This window comes from Falco peregrinus, chromosome 5 (genome assembly GCF_023634155.1).
Source record: "Falco peregrinus isolate bFalPer1 chromosome 5, bFalPer1.pri, whole genome shotgun sequence".
Lineage (NCBI taxonomy): Eukaryota > Metazoa > Chordata > Aves > Falconiformes > Falconidae > Falco > Falco peregrinus.
Window position 1 is genome coordinate 22,515,791 of NC_073725.1, and position 12,776 is coordinate 22,528,566.

At 39.3% G+C, this 12,776-nt stretch overlaps 1 protein-coding gene across 9 annotated transcripts in view; it reads left to right on the forward strand.

Moving 5' to 3' along the window:
• Window positions 1-12,776, forward strand: part of LOC101920115 (dual specificity calcium/calmodulin-dependent 3',5'-cyclic nucleotide phosphodiesterase 1C) — a 372,306-nt gene that overhangs the window by 328,226 nt on the left and 31,304 nt on the right. For all 9 annotated transcript variants that reach the window (XM_055805463.1, XM_055805455.1, XM_055805462.1 and 6 more), the window contains 2 exons: window positions 2,837-3,136; window positions 6,615-6,689. In XM_055805463.1, coding sequence (XP_055661438.1) covers window positions 2,837-3,136; window positions 6,615-6,689 — 375 coding nt within the window. The remainder of the gene's footprint in view (window positions 1-2,836; window positions 3,137-6,614; window positions 6,690-12,776) is intronic.

Genomic DNA, 12,776 nt, shown 5'->3' on the forward strand with positions numbered 1-12,776 from the left:
AAAACCCTTCTAGCAGCTCCTGAGGGTAGTCTATGGAAGAATTAGTTATCATTTGAAAGCAGGGAGCTCACCAGTCTGCATTATTAGACATGGAAGCCCTTGAGTAGGTCATTTTATCTTTACCTTTCTGACAACCTTTAGCCCTGAATAGTTGATTTACTGTATGTTTTTGCCAAACTTCATTGCCAATGACTTGGATCAAGGCCTCATTTTATGGGTCAAAGATTCATAAAGCAGTTTCAGCTTCTGTTCATCTGAATTCATTGACTTTCACATAATTTCTGTGTTTCTGGGTGCATTTAGCAGTACAAACACGCTTTATTTTTGCCTTTTTTTTTTTTTTTTTTTAATCCTAATAGATTTATACAAAAGAATGGTTCAGCATACCTTTGTATGGGCTGGCTGGGAACTAAGGAATTGTTCCTGGACTCCACAGCCCTTGCATCGAAACCTTTGCTTAGCTGCTGTCTTGCTCCTGACTTGCAGCAAATCTCTGCGCTCCATCTGCCTTGCCTGCCTTAGCCATATGCAGCAGGGCCTGCTGCACAGCAGGAGTTTACATTGCCGACCCCCATCAAACCAGTGTCTTGCAATGCATCAGGAGGCTCTGCCAATAAAAATAAGAATTATTAAGAGAAGACAGATAAAGCATTTAACTGCTGATTGACAGCAAATGGCAGCTGGGGATCAGAAGGGAAGGAAACCCATTGTTATTATTATTATTGTTAGTGCTGTTATTGTTACTGCTATATTATATATAATATAATATTATGAAATTATTTGTAGGATACTGTATTCCCTTTGGTAATGATATTGTCCCTAGAAGCATCAGTGAGCTGTTTTTTTCCTGAGTGTGGTATTTATAGAAAATTTCTTTAACTGTTTGGGCACAGTAAGTGGGTTTATTACTGATCTCTTTTTGCATAAAGGATCATCATTAAATAGCTAAAATGAAAAGAAAAAAAACCCAACTGAATAAACAAACACCCTAATGTGCAAAGCACCATTTAGATAAAGTATTTTCTGACACAAATTTTGACAAGAGGCACTCATCCAACAGTGTTGTAGCAAGTCCCAGTCTCCTGAGCCAAATTTCTTTTCTGTGGGTCAGGAGCAAAATGCAGCATTTTTTTCAGATCCCCAAGTGAGAGGAATCTTTCTGTATGCCATGAGACTCCAGGGAAAATACCAACATGCATAGCTGAGCTATTTATGGAAGCTACCATAGATTTCAGGAATTATTAATAAAGCGAGGGAGGCTTATATCTAATTAAATTATATTTTTGTGTGAGCCATAATTTATTAATTTAAAAATTCATTAACTTTAGTTAGCTGCTGGCAAGGAAATAGAGATTGGCATTTTTTATAAAGACAGCTTTGCCCCTTTCTCTTTTGTATCCCATTGGTACATTTTTCTCAGAACTGGTTCTGATTTACTCATAAGAAGTATTTGACAAGACACTTAAAAATTCTTTTGTAATTTTTATTCACTGGCCAAGACCCTGCTCCTGTAAGGAACAAAACATCTTTCCTATAGATCTCAAGAACGCTTCCAAAGAACCAAAGTAGACTTTATTCAGTGTTTTGTAGGATTTTCTCATCAGCTTACACAATCTGTCTGAAAACAAGAGATACATCTGTGATTCCTGTCACAATTAAAGTGCAATTAGTTACCCACGATGGGTAGGATTTTGCCAACCCAGAAATCTTGATTCCAGGCCTAGAGCGGTCACATCTGAATGCCTAGACTCACTGTGGGTATAGATATGCTCTGAAGCTGCGTGAGCACACAGGTTCCAAACTGCATTGTTGAGCTACTCAGCTGCTTTTGCTGTTTGAATCTCTGTTGATTGTGGAAAAAGGGGAGAAAATTACAGAGTCTTTGCCCAGGGTCTGCATACACCCAGCCATGTTTATTAGCTGGAGGGCTGTGCTGGGGGACCGTGGTTGTGTGCTGCTTTCCAGCAGGCAGCCACACAGAGCCTTTGCAGCTGAGTCTGTGCTGCACCTGACCTGGGCTAGAAATATAGTGGGTTCAACACCTGGAGCCAAAGTAATTTTCAACCTGTATTATAAATAAGTGTTGCATCAGAGCAAGAGCAATATCTTGAATGGAGGAAACTGGCTTCTCTGTAATTTTTTTATTACTTTTTTTCTGCATAAGACTATTTTGAGATGCTGCTGTTGTTCCACACTCGCTTTTGAATGTATACATTTGTATGTTTGTGATTGACTATAAGACATTTTAGAATGCAAGGGCAAGTACTATTAGTGATATATTAGTCTTCCAAGAAAGGACAGAGCTATGAAGGATAATAGTGAGTGGAAGGAAAGGGGTTAGGAAGCTGGCACTGGAAGCAACCTGGAAGAAGAGGGGAAAAGGTAGATGTCAAAGAACCAAGAATTTTTATATGCCTGGAGTTACATGGTACAGTATGAGAAAAAATGAATATTGTTTGACTGATTGTTGTGTGTCAAAAATGAAACTAACTTTGGTACCCACAGAGCCTTCAATAGCTAATATCTCTTTTTAATTTGCCTTTTAAGAATGTTGAGGAACTATGTTTTCAAAGGTGAACCTTATATGGTAAAAAAGGACATGCCTATAATATACATTTAAGCCAATGTGGGGTCTTTTTTTCAGAATACTTTCTAAAGTGTTCTCCTGTGCTCTTTTTCCCTTGTTGAGTCAATTCCTACTTTTACCTAAGTAAAAGCTGGTTTTGTGTAAAAAGCTGAATGAGATTTAGATATGTGAGTTGTATCATTCTTATCAAATTGACTGATAATCATGATTTCTTTCCTCATTTTGCTTCTCTCATTGCTGAGGATGCAGAAGAAAAAGCTAAGAAAGAAGCAGAGGAAAATGCTCATCAGGGAGCAGATGAAAAGAAAACAGATGAAAAGGATAAGGATCAGCCAGCTGAAGATGCCACAGCAGCAAAGGCAGAGAACAGCAAAGAACCAAATCCTGGGGAAAACAAAAGCGGAGATTCCAATAAGAATCATGTAAATGGGACTCAGCAAACTGGGGTGAACAAACCTGAAACCTCTCATGGGAAAAACGCACCTAGGACAGATAAGGGAATGGGCTCTTACCACACAGTGGGAGAAGAGAAACAGCATGTCCAGAATGGTGAGTTCTTTCCTTCCATTGAAACATAAATTCGGCCCCAAAATCAGTATCTCACCTCAGTGATGGGGGAACCTAATGTCCTGAAAAAAGATGTCCTAGGCCCAGAGCCTTTTCCTGGACACTGGCATAGTCACCTTCATATGGGAATCAGAAACTGTAACTTAACTCCCAAGTAGTGTTCTTCCATAGAAGAAGGAGTTCATCTGCTTGGGCAGTTTTGGAGGAAAGGAGAAAAATCTTTTTCATGGAAATAAAGCAGCCTGTTATGATTCACAGGCTGAGAAGCTGAAATAAATATTCTTGGTTCAATTAACAGCTTCATTGCTTGGGTAACTGGCAGAAGAGAAGCCAAAGTTGCCTTATAAACCCTTTTTAAGGCAAATTAAAGGTGTCTTTGAACTGAGTCTCAGATATAAATGTTTCGGGACAGAGGATTTTTCCCCTCTCTCTGTTTTTCAGATTTATATTGTTTATGCTTCCTTTGTTCAGGTTTTTTGTTTGGTTTTTTTATTATTATTATTTTTTTATTAAGGGAGTCATGAACCTATTTTTGGAGACTTTTTTTTTTATCAGAATTTTTATTCCAGTGTTTTAACTTGCTATAGAACTGTGTTAAAATAAGAAACACATTTTGCACCCAAAAAAGTGGAAAAAAATGCTTGAAAATTGCATTGAATATAAAGAAAATTAAAAATTATTCCTCTGAGTCACTTGTGTCTTGGCCATTTCTCTGCCCTTCTCTCCCCAGCTCCTGCTCCCTGAAGTCATTATCAAAAAATGGCAGTACAGCCGCAGGTGACTTATCACAAACTTGGCTAGTATCAGCCAGTCCAAAATCAGCACAAAACTCAGACTTTGAGGTATCCTTTTAGAAAAAGCCTAAGTAAGCATAAAGACTTTGAAAGTCCCAGGCCCAGGCAGTGAATTTAGATGGCACCAGAGGCAGAAATTCTGTTTAAAACATTCCTGATATGATTCTCATGTATTTCACTTGGCTGATGGCCTTTCCCAGTGATTTCATCATCATTACTTTTTTTTTTTAGATTGGAAGGACTATGGGGAACAGAGCTGTCACGCTCTGGTATCTATGAGATTTGTCTTCAGACAGTGTTACACGGATGGATAGGAATGGGCCCTCCCCCAGGGAGACAAAAAAGTTGGGGTTATATGAAATCCCAGTTAGACCGCACCAGTCTTTTCTTCTGAAATCCTTTGTTTTACGTGCTCCTAACAATATGGGGGTTAAGCGTGCTTTAGTGTTTTTGACAGTACCTTTTCCTGCAATGCCTCTCTGTTGCAGTTGTCAGAAATGCTTTGAAAGGAATTACAATAATTTCTGAAAATTAGAGTCTTCCTCAGGAAAAGAAATTCTGTCTCTTAATTTATGGGAAAAAGCCTTTATGAGGTACAATCATGGCAGAGTCTTTGGAGACTGATGAAATCTTAACATTCATATCTCTGGGTTCACCACAGCTTCCGTTATGTCTATATGTTAATATCTCATCGTAAAGTATTTGCATTATTATTTCTCTGCCTTTGTAATCCCTTTCAAAAAGACCATTATGATCATTGTTCTGCTCTACTTCTGGCAGTATGGCAAGGTAGATATTACAATACTCAAAAGTCTCCTATTCGTGGGAAGTTACGTTCAATGAAAGTTCAGAAATTGCTTTGTCGGGTGAGTTTAAAGTCTCTCTCAGTCACTCACTGTCCATGTGCTTTCTCCGAGAGATCAAACTGTGAAATAACATATGTGTGGATGCTCATAATCTTTTCCTGCACACACTTAAGTGTCAAGCAACTCCTTTACGCAATGGTCAAGTAAAGCATTATTAGCTTATTATTACTGTCAGCTACGTGATGGTGGAGGAAATGCGAGACTTTTGTGCTTTGCTAGAGACATTTTAATGTCATTTCCTGAAGACAGTGTCCTTCTTTTAGAGTCCACCTTCATCAGGCAGATACCTTGACCCTGATTGGAGCTACTTTTAGATCTCTGTTCAGGGAGCCCAAGTCAGTGGCAGTGTGATCAGCTGTGCCGGTTGCGGCTTGTCCTGTATCATCTTGCTTTCATTTTTCTCTCACCCACACAGTTAGCTTAGAAAAAGAATACATGAAAAGTTCTGACTCTGAATGAGAACTGATCAGGACATGTTTTTTCCCTCTTGTTAAATATTTTAAGATTTGAAAACGATTCCTCTTTTATAATACGATGAAGCTTAATTAGAGGGAGAGATTGATCTCCTGTCATCCAAGAATAACAAATATTCCAGTGGTCAGGGAACAATGTGGAAGAGGGAGACCTTGCTTCTCTACAATTTCTCTTTTTTTGGGTGGTTCCAAAAATAAATATCCACTGGCCATGACTATTTTGAAGGCAGATCAGATCCTCTTTAACACATAATGCCTATAATCTTGATCCAAAGGCTGGAAAGTAGCTATAATAACAAAAATAATAATAGAAATGGAATAAGCATCACGTTAATACAGCCCTGTAACATACCTCACATTTAAAAAATTCTAGAGTGAGACTTTTACAGCTTTTTGTGTTGAGGTGTGGGTCAAAAATTCACTACTATTCCTCCAGGGGGAAAAGACAAGCTGCCTGCTCCTATCTGGGCAGGCTGCTGTTGCTTCTCTGGACATCTGAAGGAAGGACACCTTCTTTGCTGCTGTTTGGACACTGCAGTTGAAAGAACCCTATTCTGGTAGAATTCTTCCTTTAAGTTATTCTTCATTTGATCTTGCATTTGGCATTCTCATTCAATGAAGGGATGGTCTGGGAAGGTCTCCTGTAATCTGCTGTATGACTAATTAATAGATGACAGAAAATGAGAATGACTCTGGTTAACCTTCCTGGCTTCACAAAACACACCCCAACTCAAGTTGCCATTTTCATTCTGTATCAGCTATTACTCTCCAAAGGCTTTGCTTTGCTGGTTTGCTACGGAGACTCTAAAGCCAGTGATCAATGCTAGGATGATTATTCCCTGATACTGTCATCAAAGGACACCCCAATGAATCTGTGGGTATAGGAAACTGGTAAGAGAAAGTAAGACAAGATTATGTAGGACTGTTTGGGATGTTTAAGGTGGTTCTTTAATGCAGAGACTTAAGATGAAGTCTTTTAAAAGCATAAATGTGTCAGAGTCCTAATTTTGAAATTAACGTTGTGCTCAGGTTTTTAATGGCCTACAGACAACCAGAGGAGCACAAGTTTGCTTGTGCATTTAAAAAAGTGTTAACAATTAAAATAAATTTAGAAGTAAATTGTAAAGCTTGATTTTCTGTAGGAGTTGGATAAATTTTGTCTGGTGCTTTATTCTATGGAAATCTCTTAATCCAGTTCCTTGTGAATACAGACCTTTTCTCCTAAGGAACATCTCCTTTGGATGTTGCAATTTGATTGAGTTACAGGTATTAATAAACTGCAGTCTGCATTAAAATGCTTACAGTGTTTCTTATTGCTTCTTTTTAGGTGAATTAAAGGAAGACAATAAGTTGGACAAAAAAGATCAGTCCAGTGTAGGGGATGAATCAAAGAGAACAGATGGTAAGGACAACATTTTATTACATTTTGTCACCCATTTTTATATGCAATATACTATTTACTAAACATCTGAAGGTTATTCTAGAATCAAAAAAATGTGTGGTAACCAGAAACAGACTTAACAGAAACAGACATTAGACTTGAAAAGAAGCCATTGGGGCATTCTGGAGGAAAATCATCCTTTTCACATAATGCTTAGCACCACTTAGTTGTTCTGCTGGTAAGGCTTATCCATCAATTTTTGTGGGGTGCCTGCAAGAAAAATCCTGGATTATTAGAGTTGCTTAATAGGAAATGCAGATCTGAGAGGTTCTATTCTTCTGACTTTCTTTGGGCTGTATTCTGCACTCTGTTAGGCCAGGCTGTATGGGAGATGTAAAAAACAGAGCTAAGAAAAAACTTTACAAGGTGTCCTTGTTTTTTATGACTGCACTGTATACTACACCAATACAAACACAAAGCTTTCTTGGCTTAGTTGTTTGAGGGGGAATTTGCCAAGCGCTGTCGAACCACAGGTGTGGGAAACAAGCAGGTACATGCACATCAGCATAGGGGTTCTATTACCAATGCTGTAGAAAAGGGATCTTGCTGAAACGTTGTTGGAATGAAGCAATTCCAAGCCATGGGATGGGTTTCTTGGGCATCTGAGAATAATTTCTAATGAGTCTGATCCTAACGTAGAGGTACACAGAAGTTTCAGTAGCCTCAGCAAAGTGGAAAACCAGCTGTAAGGTCTGTGGCGTATTTACTCCTTTGCATCTCCTCAGCTATGTACCACAGGGCTCTGAGCTAGTATCTGGACCCACATTGCTCCAAAATCGATGGCTAAAGTATTAGATAGAAAAATAAATGGAAACAAATATTAAAGCTAACACTTTCTTTAGTATGTCTCAGTAAAATCCGCTGAAATACAGCTATTCCTAAATGTGAATAATACAGTATTTTGTTTCAATGGTCAGGAAAGATAGCCTCATTGTAAGTACTGCAGTTATTATACCATGTTTTCTTTTATTGCTTTCTTTTAAGAAATAACTTAAAGTTCCTATGCTTTAGCAAAATGAGACATAATCAGAAAATGTGATACCTCAACTAAAAATTCATCTAGAAGCATGTATTAATTTCAGACACACAAATATGTACCTTTTTTAAAGAGGGCTTTTAGCAACAATAGGGCAGGAAGATTCAGTTATGTTGTTAAGAGGTGATATTATCTACACGCTTAAGTATCTGTCAGGAAAACAGTCTTGAACAAGTACCATTCACAACACTTTCTGCGGTCATGCAGAAATTAAGCAAAAATACTCAAATAACATGTGACTCTTCAGATGTTTTTGAATATGTGTGGTGCCCCAGAAGAATTAATTAATGGTCAGACTGGCCACTCTCCCCACTGTGGTGGGTAATGGTGGAGCAGTGGCTGTGCTGGAAGGCTGCAGCCCTGGCAGGACCAGAGGGATGCAGAAACACTGGGGCTTCTTTAGGAGGACTCAGGAGTATCAGCTCAGCCAAGAGAGCAGATGCAGGAATCCCTAACTTTGAGGATGAGGTTATATTTGAAGGCCTGTGCTCCCTAAGTCTCAGAAAGATTAGGGACACCTATTTAGTTAGGCTGGAGGGCAAAGAAGTGAATGTTTCATCCTGACTTGAAGACTGAGAGTGTCAATTTTGTTCCTTGCAAGCTACTAGTCTTTGTGTGGTGTTAGTTATTTGATATCTATTTGTTCTCCTGTAAGCAAATGTTCTGCTCATCCCCTTAAGGAAAAGACAGGAACCTTGGGACCAGTTGATTACAGTGAATAAGCAACTGTAACCATGCAAGGACAATTTGTAGGCTGAATATCTTTCATTCAGATGCTGTAGAGACAGATTATAGCTAACAATCTCATTAATAGAAAACAGGAGAAAAATTGTGAATGCTGTACCACAGAAAGGAAAGCCCTAGGGTGGCACTTCTGTTTTGATAAATGCTACACAACCTGTTCTATTACTCACTCCCAGAGCAAATCTACTTACCGGCCACGTGAGGGATGTGGAGAAAGGAACATTATCCATGGATAATACATAGCTGTTTGCAGACTACTGAGATGTTTACCCGAGCATATGCTTTCTCACGTGCCAATACATGGTCTTTCACATGCTGGGGAAAAAAAGATTAAGCGGGGAAGTTAGAAAGATTGAGGTTACAGCTATAATGCACTCACTACATGTAGTTTTCTGGTGGGTGAAACTCAGCTTGGATTTTTTGCAGGGGCAAGGGTACTTGGGTTTTACAGCCTCTGTTCAGTATGTAGCAGGAGTGTATTTGTGTTAAACAGGTGCCCATTTGGGTAAATTTGCCATAAGGGCTTTAACTTTTGCACAGCCACCCATTAGCATCAGCTAGCACCCTGCACCCAACCGAGGTCAGTCTCCTACTGAGGTCAGTCTCCTACCCTGTCCTACTGTGCAGGCATCCTGCACCCAGAGAAGAAAGCTAGAGTGTATGTTGCATAAATCTTTGCAGGACCTGTGTCCAAGTTGCTTTTTGAGTATATACAAAGGAAGTTGTTGTAGTATCTTGTTACAGGAATACATGCATGCCGAAATGTCTCTAATGCATTTGCCCTTCTACTACATGGGGAACCAAGTGGCCAGGGACACATAGAATAACTGTCTCATGTGGACATGAAGACACTGAAGCTGCATGTCTACACTGTAGTCACAGGTGTGAAATGTATCTTCTGTGTCAGAGTTACCTTGAAGCTACCCAAGAATAGTTAAGTGGGCATGTCTCCAGGAACAGGGATCATGCTGGCTGAGACAGCGAGGAGCTACGTATGCATCTGGCCAGAGCTTCATTCGACTAGTCTATCTGTACCAAAGCCAACTGCTTTAAAGCTGGCTTGAGGATGGCTATGTAAGCTACAGTCATGCATTAGATTTCAGTCTTAACTGCTTCAAAATCCTGTGCAAGTCTCTTGAACATGGGCTAGTCTCCTTCTCATGTTAATCTCGTATTTGTATTACTGGCCTTTTTTCTGTGGGAGATACTGCTTTTTAGTTGCTACTGCCCTTTCAGTTCTGAGAAAAAGGTATGGGGCTGCCATTTCCCACATAAAGACACAACCCTGTATTGGGGACATCATCAGCACAAGTAGTTCATCAAATGTTTCCTGTGGGATAGGACATTATTAAACCATTTTGGAAAACCTGATTTTCCCATGTGAAATAGTTGCTTTTCAACACTTTGAATGGAAAATTGTAAGCAGTCACATGGAAGTAATTTTTATCTACATCCACAAACTTTCTGGGTTTGCAATTTTTTTCTGCTCACAAAACTAACAACAAATGAGAAAATTATTCTTCTCCATTTCAGACTAGATATAAGGAAGAAGTTTTTTATAATGAAGGTTGTGAAACACTGGCTCAGGTTGCCCAGAGAGGTAGTAGGTGCCTCATCCCTGGAAACATTCAAGGTCAGGCTGGATGGGGCTCTGAGCAACCTGACCTAATTGAAGACGTCCCTCCTTATTGCTGGGTGGTTGGACTAGATGACCTTTAAAGGTCCCTTCCAACTCAAACTAGTGTATAATTCTATGATTACCACTTTCACAGGTTATCTCTACCACCTCCTCATTTTTTCCTACTGGGAAAAGATTCTGCAGTGTTAATAGAAAGGTTTCAGAGCAACTCTGTTCCAAGGACCAAAACACAGTTTATTCAAACATTATTTTTCAGCTAACAATTACAGACAGTTAAAAGGTTCTTTTTTGTGATTGTCCTGGGAACTTATTATTCTAGGTAACATGCACATTTGCAGGTTATAACACAGTAATATATAGGATATTTTACCTTCAACAGCTAGTACATAGAGGGAAAGCCTAACGTGCCCTGGGTATATGTGATGAGCAATGCTCCCACCTCGTGGTCAGATTGTAACCCTGCGTTTTGACAGGTCATAGTTTCAATAATGCACTCCTCTATGCTGTGCAACGTAATAGAATAGAATAGCATAGATTTAACAGAATATAATATAAAATATGTAGCCTTTAAATATAGAGACTCGATTAAGATTTCATAGCAGGCTTACCATAAACTGAGGTTTTAGCTTGCTTTACTATGTTTTTGTTAACCTATACTGTTGCCTAACAGTAGTTACAAGCCTTTCCTACATGTTCTGTACATTGCCCAGGCCAGCATGTAAGGCTGTCTTTTGGTCTTAATTTTTTGTGACAATCATTCCTTGATCAGTAAGTGGAAAACTCCCTCATTATAAAGGTAAAGTACTGGGACTTCATTTCTTTTTGCCCCAGCTGTCCCCAAAAATCGAGTGGCAGAGTAGCTAACACAGAATGTTGTTATCTGAGAATGCCTTTTGTATGGGAACATGGTGCTGTGAAGGAGTCCTGATGATGGCTCCACAATTATCCCAGACAGAGCTGAATTAACAAGATTCTTCTCAGCTTCATCTAAGGAGAATGCAGCTTTTTGCAGAGCTGTACAACCATTTAAGAATTGTCTCTTCTAACAAACCCCTGCTCATTAATTTGAAATTTGTTGTTTTAAATGATGCAATGTTGTTTTAGATAAATTACTCAAGCATTTGTCTGTACCAGGGGTCCTTAAACTCTTTAACCAGGGGGCCGGCGCGTGGATGAAGTGGCAGGCAGTCATCTGTGCTGCTTGGTTTCCCCCCCAACCCCCGGCGGGGTGGGGGGGGGAGGGGCAGGGGGTTCTGTAAATACCCGGGGCTGGATTGAGGACCCTGGGGGGCTGTATCTGGCCCGCAGGCCGTAGTTTGAGGACCCCTGGTCTATATCTTCTTGAGAAAGGTAAAAAGGTACATTTCAGGCCAAATAAATAATGGCGCCATTTCTATTTCTGCCTCAAAAGATAGGCTGATTTCTCCGTTATTGTCGGAAGTGAAAAGACCATTTCAGTTTGTAAGGCAAACGCATTGGGTTCTTCCTTGCTGCCTGAATAGTGCTCTTGATATTATGTGTCAGAATCCAGCAGCAGTGGCAAATTGGAATTACAATAATCTAAGACTACTTCTAAAGACAATTTCCTTCCTTTTCTTACTTCTCTTTATGGTCTGTTATTTGAATTACATTAGAGGTTATTGCCCCAAGTTAGAAATTGGAAGGCATTGTACTGATACCTTCTGGAAAACTTGCTTAAAAGCATTAAGGCATTTTGCTATCCAGAAAGACATATTTCACCATAATTTATCTCTGCTGAACAATTGCTCCATAGTAGTGTAATATAGGATAACTGGAGGGGGGGAAGGCTTCTGTGCTTTTTAAGATCCTTTTTGTGCTCTTTTGGAAAAAATGAGTGTGCCTAATTTAGCAAGTGGCACCTGCGGCAAGCTGGAATTTGCATAGACAGATGTACTCTGAAGAAGGTTTTATGCAGTTTTACTATCAAATAGATGAACATGATGTGATGTGATCTTTAAAGCTAAATGCAAAATACATTGTTAGCATCCAGACCTTGGAAACGTTACATCACCATGGCATGCACACTCAATGAGAGTATGGGGAATATGTAAAAAGGTACCTTGTATAATTATGCAGATGATTTTGCAACTTGTTGGTTTTGTGAGTGTGTGTGTAAATCTTACAGAAAGCACCTGGTTTTCCTTTGAGACTTTCATGTATCTCTTTTTTAGCCTGCTTTCCATTGTTCAAGCCATGCCAGGTTGTTAATAAGTCCTTGGGATGCTTGATTGCTTTTTGTTTCTACTTTACATGAAGTCACAGATATAATAGCATTTGGCTTGATTTCAGATTTAAGTGACTATTCGGAATATTTACTTCAGATGCACAGTAAATAAAAGAATCACTGTAGGTACTTAAGTAGTTCTTTTGAGTAGTTGATTTTATGGGGAACATTTTTTTGTGGTTTTTTAAATATAGTTCTGCTCAGAGATAACATATAGCTGTATTACTCCTTGGGGGTAACATCCATGGTCTTAGAGGCACGGAGGAATGTGTAACTTAGGCAGCATGTTGTGGAAATTCTTCCTTGATTTTGTACCAGTCAGGGAGTGGAGTTCTGACCTTGCTTCTGTTACAGTCCTTGCCCCATTTAGGATAATTTGCTTGT